The sequence below is a fragment of the Babylonia areolata genome, chromosome 21 (genome assembly GCF_041734735.1).
Source record: "Babylonia areolata isolate BAREFJ2019XMU chromosome 21, ASM4173473v1, whole genome shotgun sequence".
NCBI classification, from domain to species: domain Eukaryota; kingdom Metazoa; phylum Mollusca; class Gastropoda; order Neogastropoda; family Buccinidae; genus Babylonia; species Babylonia areolata.
In genome coordinates this window covers 10,497,700-10,503,116 of record NC_134896.1, presented here as the reverse complement: position 1 = coordinate 10,503,116, position 5,417 = coordinate 10,497,700, and the positions used below count along the sequence as shown (strand labels likewise).

Here is a 5,417-nt window from a genome sequence, read left to right as displayed (position 1 = left end):
AAAAAAGAAGAAGAAAGAAAAGGAGCAGATGCCTTACCAACCATAAACCAAAACACGCCAGTGAGGCCTTTAGAGCCTACCTTAGGTTTGAATAAAACGGTAAGATAAACCGAAACAAAATAATTAAACAAAATAAACAATCAAGGAGGAGGAGGAATTTTGTTTAATGTCCCGTCACACATATCGGTGATTGAAGACAATTTGTTAAAGTATTTATGAATACATTTGAGTATTCTCAGTTAGAAGGGGTGGGAGATGTGAATGAATAGAGGGTTGGGGGGAAACTGGGCAAATGAGGGTGAAATGAGGGTGAGTAAACAATCAAATAAATACATTTAGCATGATAAAATGAAAGACACGTAGAATGCAAATGACGGAAATTAAAAATGAAACTGGAACAATAACACCACCAACATCAATCAACAACTTCGGTTACTGAACAACCACCTACCTGAAACATGGCTTCGTCACACGACTCGTTGATCCCCAAGTTCATCATGGTGTTGGACAGAGTCCGACCCATGAAGAACTCCAGGGACAGATAGTACACTCGCTGCACACACACACAGAGTACATTTCTTTCTTCTTTTTCCATTATGTAACTGAATACACGAATACAACGAAACATGATACATCAAAGGTACAACTGCATTACCACAAATGGCGATATGCAAAATATAGACGAGCTGTATTCAAAAACAAGGCACCAGATACACAAACGATAGCAAAAGACATTCAAACAGAAAGAGGAGAAGGGAAAAAAACTTGCACAGAAGCGATTCTCCATCCCTCAAAAAGCTGACTAAGTCAGTCACTAGTTGTAAGGGGGGGAGGGTGACCTGACTCACCCAGCACATATCTTACATTTTAAACACCTGTTCTGAGATTTATGGCTTTAAATCATCTTGTTGATATACCAATCATAATAAGTAATATCCTATTTTGTGTTGATTCTCAATCTGTCTTAAAAGGTTTGCTCCTTTTTGAGAATAATCAAAGAGAAGATTTATTTTTTGAAATTAGGTATTTATTGCACTCCCTATTTGTGAAGGGTACAAATGTTGATTTTTGTTGGATACCATCCCACACTGGATTCCGTTATAACGACCAAGCAGATAGGGCAGCAAAAAGGGGAGCAAAAAATCATATAGATAGTATAAAAGTATATTGCCCATTGTCATACAAGGAAATAAGCAATATACTAGAAAGAGACTTTTATAGGTGCTTGAATTCAAGTCTAAAACCTCGTCAGTTGACTCTCTCAGACTTTGGTCCAATTCGCAGACCAATTCTGAGCTTAGCTCTCAGACTATTATCAAATTCTTTACGGACCAAGTATTGTTCTAATGTCAAGTGTATATGCTTTAATAACCTGACAATTGAGCATATAATTTTTCACTGTAGCTTGATGAAGCCTTTTGTACACGAAAGTGTGTCTTCACAAGTGACTGAGAACGTTGATGTTTTTGACTTTTTGCATTCATTATCAGTTGTTTCGCTTGTCAGTTTAACGACTTCTCTTTTACGAAGTCCTTTAAGTAATTTCCTGTAACTGTATTTAGAGGGTTTTTTTTGTTTGTTTGTTTTTGTTTTTCTTTCAAATTTCACCCACATTTTTACCCTCATTTGCCCAGTTTCCCCAAACCCTCCATTCATCCACATCTCCCACCCCTTCTAACAGATAATACTCAGATGTATTCATAAATACTTTTACAAAATGTCTTCAATCACCGATATGTGTGACGGGACATGAAACAAAAAATTCCTTCCTTCCTTCTGAGATTTTGTTTTTCAGTTGCCAGCAAGAAGCTATCATTCTTGTGTAAACATGGAAAGAAGATCTGATGTCTCTATGACTTCATGCAAGAACAATCTCTGTGATGAAGACTGACACTCGTCTTATAATTACAAGTAAACTGATAGTGACGACAACAACTTTAACATGAAAATAAAGGAATATAATTTCTTTTTAGACGTTGAATTTTTCTTTTCCCTACACGCACACACACACACACACACACACACACACACACACACACACTACTAAACTATATGACATCACCTTGACGTGTTACGCATATAACAAGTAACTATGTACAGTTTCTCTCTCTCTCTCTCTCTCTCTCTCTCTCTCTCTCTCTCTCTCTCTCACCACTATCCATCACCAAGACGTGTTCTGCACAACAAATAACACACGAACACAGTACCTTGGGGTCTGTGGCGTCGTAGTGTTGCTGCGTCCTGACCCATCTTCCCACCAGATGGTCCCTGACAGTGTGCGCCAGGGCAGAGTAATGGTCCCTGCACGAGGCCAGGTCTCGGTCCTTCATCAGGGTGAAGTGCAGGTGGCGGTTGAAATCGTTTTTGATTTCAGCCACCTTCTTCAAGGGCGCGATGTGTCGGATGGTGATCTGCTTCCGTTTCTCGTGTATAAGGGCGTGGTGATGGTCGTCATGCCTCTTGGACTTCTCGGCTTCTGGGTTCAGCTCTGGCATTGTAGAGGCCGATCCGTTTTGGGGTTTGGAGGAGGAATCCATTGTTCAGATTTTTTTTTACTCTGCACACAGATTCATTCAACAGTGTAGGATTCCATCTAAAAGGTCAATCGGGGCAATTAATTAGTATTCAATGTAGATCTCAGCAGAGGAAGGTGGGGCCCAGTCCTCTCCGTCTGCTGTTTAAATCTTCCCCAACCAAAGTCAAGTGTCCATTCACATCATGGTAAATACAGGAATCTATCATTTATATTTTTTTTCTGTTAACAGTCACACAAACGTTTAGGATTCTGCTACAACATTCAGATTCACACAAACGTGTAGGATTCTGTCTAAGCTTTCAAATCCATCATTCATTTTTTTTTTAATTCAGTTAACAGATTAACACATCCAAACTTGTAAGTAAATGATCCTTGAACAACAACAAACATTTGACTTGACATAAATAATGCCCGCAGTCAGTTTCCGCCCTTACTGTCGTCGTTTCTCAGAGTGAGACAGAAGAGTTTCATTTTCTTCAGATTTGGGTCACAGGATGGCATTCGGGGGTAGAACTCAGCTTCTCTTATCTGTCACTACCACATTTCCTGCATTCATCCATCAAGTTGTGTTTCTCTTGTAGTCGTCATCCGGTTACTTGAAAATGGGTAGGAAACGAGAAAATTATCATGGAAACAGACACACACACACACACACACACACACACACACACACACTTTCTCACTCTCATTCTCTCTCTCTTACCCGTCGACGGTTTCAGGTGCTGTTCAAAGAGGGTATTTCCTCAAAGTGGTGAGTTCACCGATCAGCTGGCTGATGCCCAAAAGTTGTTCAGGGCTGTGGTCTTGCTTACTCCGTGAAGGTGCTGTGTGTCGAGGCGTTGGGTCCTGGAAAAGCGCTCGTACTGGTCGTTGTGGAAAAGCAATCTCCACAGTCCAGTCTCGGGTTTTTATAGCCACAGATGTCCTCTGTGTATATCATGTGACGCACAGAGTTGGTCAGCTGCTGTGGTCAACAATTTGCCAAGCTGGCCTATCAGTGGTGGCGGCAGAGATTCGGTGATGCAATGGGTGAATGGGGGAGGAGGCGGGAGGTGGGAGGGTGGGTCTGGGAGGGGGTGGGGTGGGGCAGCGAGTGATATCTGACGCTAGCAAGTGGCGGGTTCTTCGGTCAACTGATCAGGCAGACTGCTAAACAGTTGCCTGGAGCATTACAGACACTATAATTCTCAATGCCTGGAGGAGGTTGCAAGTGGGGGTTGGAGGTGGGATGGCAGGGGGTGATGGTGGGGAACTGATTCAATGGAGAGAGGGTGAAGACGAGACGTGTGATATTTGACGACAGCATGTGGTGGGTTCTTCAGTCAGCTGATCAGGCAGACTGCTAAACAGTTGCCTGGAGGAGGGTGGGGGTGGGAACTAGGAGGGGTGGAGGTGATGGCGGGGAACTGATTCAGTGGGTTAATGGGGAGGAGGGAGGGGGGAGAAGACGAGACGTGTGATATCAGCCTGTGGCGGGTTCTTCAGTCAGCTGATCAAACGGAGAACTAAACAGTTGCCTGGAGGAGGTTGGGGGTGGGGAATGGGTGTGTTAGTGGGGGTGACGGTGGGGAACTGAAGCAACGTGTCAAAGGGGAGGAAGGATGGTGAAGGCGAGAAATGTGATATCTGACGACAGCCTGTGGCGGGTTCTTCAGTCAGCTGATCAAACGGAGAGCTAAACAGTTGCCTGGAGGAGGTTGGGGGTGGGGAATGGGAGTGAGGGTGCGGACAATGGTGGGGTAAATGAAGCAACGTGTCAAAGTGGAAGAGGGAGGGTGAAGACGAGACTTGTGATATCTGACTGAAGAAGGTACGGTGGCGGGGCCTGTTCAGTCAGTTGACCAGTACCCCCGAAAATGGAGTATGGCAGCCTACATGGCGGGGTAAAAACGGTCATACACGTAAAAGCCCACTCGTGTGCATACGAGTGAACGCAGAAGAAGAAGAAGAAGTTGACCAGTCAGTGATAGAGGAACATTGAACTTTTTTTTTTGTCTGGAAGAGGTTTGGGGTGGAGGAGGGGAGTGTCATAGGGTGGGAGTGGGGGAATGATGCAAAGAGAGAAGTAGAGGAGAAGTTGGGGCGAGACCAATTGTGTGTGTGTGTGTGTGTGTGTGTGTGTGTGTGTGTGTGTGTGTGTGTGTGTGTGTTGAAAAAGAAAAGTATTTTTCCAATCTACCTGATTGTTACTTTTTATCATTGATTCAGATCATGTGTAGCAGTCACAAATTAAATCAGTGTTGAGACTTGTAGACGTCATGATAATCCACACGAATGGTGTACGAGTCATTACTGTGATATGGGTGTGATTGGAGACCAATTTCATTTTATGATGGAATGCGTGAAATTTGCAGTTCTCCGAAATGAGTACATTCCAAAGAGATATTTGAATCTGACATAGTTTTTATTTACTTATTTGGTTTTTATTATTATTATTATTTTCGCAACTTGTTGAAAGCAGGGAGAAGAGTGTTTGAAAGTGGGGAATTCATCCAAATATATCGTCAGTTTATATTCTCCATGCCATAATTGGTCTGGACGCTAGTTATTCGGATAGAAACGATAAACCAAGGTCCCTTGTGCAGCTTGCACTTAGCACACGTAAAAGAACCCATGGCAACAAAAGGGTTGTCCCTGGCAAAATTCTGTAGAAAAAACCCCACAGGAAAACAAAACTGCGGGCAGAAAAATGCACAAAAAAATGGGTGGCGGTGTCAGTGTATTGATGTGCTCTCCCTGGGGAGAGCAGCCCGCATTTCACACAGAGAATTCTGCTGCCACAAAAAGAGTAAAACAACAAGAACAACAATATGGATCAATGGATTGAATGTTCTTTCCTTATTCTTGCATGTGTGCATCTGTTTGTGAGCATGTGCATGTG

At 43.1% G+C, this 5,417-nt stretch overlaps 1 protein-coding gene across 1 annotated transcript in view; it reads right to left on the bottom strand.

The window, feature by feature from the left end:
- LOC143296301 (glycogen phosphorylase, muscle form-like) overlaps positions 1–5,028 on the bottom strand; it is a 27,375-nt gene extending 22,347 nt beyond the window's left edge. Inside the window, exons 1-3 of the mRNA XM_076608152.1 lie at positions 5,008–5,028; positions 2,208–2,429; positions 452–553 (exon numbers count right to left, since the gene is read on the bottom strand). Of these exons, the coding sequence (XP_076464267.1) occupies positions 452–553; positions 2,208–2,429; positions 5,008–5,028 (345 nt within the window). The remainder of the gene's footprint in view (positions 1–451; positions 554–2,207; positions 2,430–5,007) is intronic.
- Between the last annotated feature and the right edge of the window lie 389 nt (positions 5,029–5,417).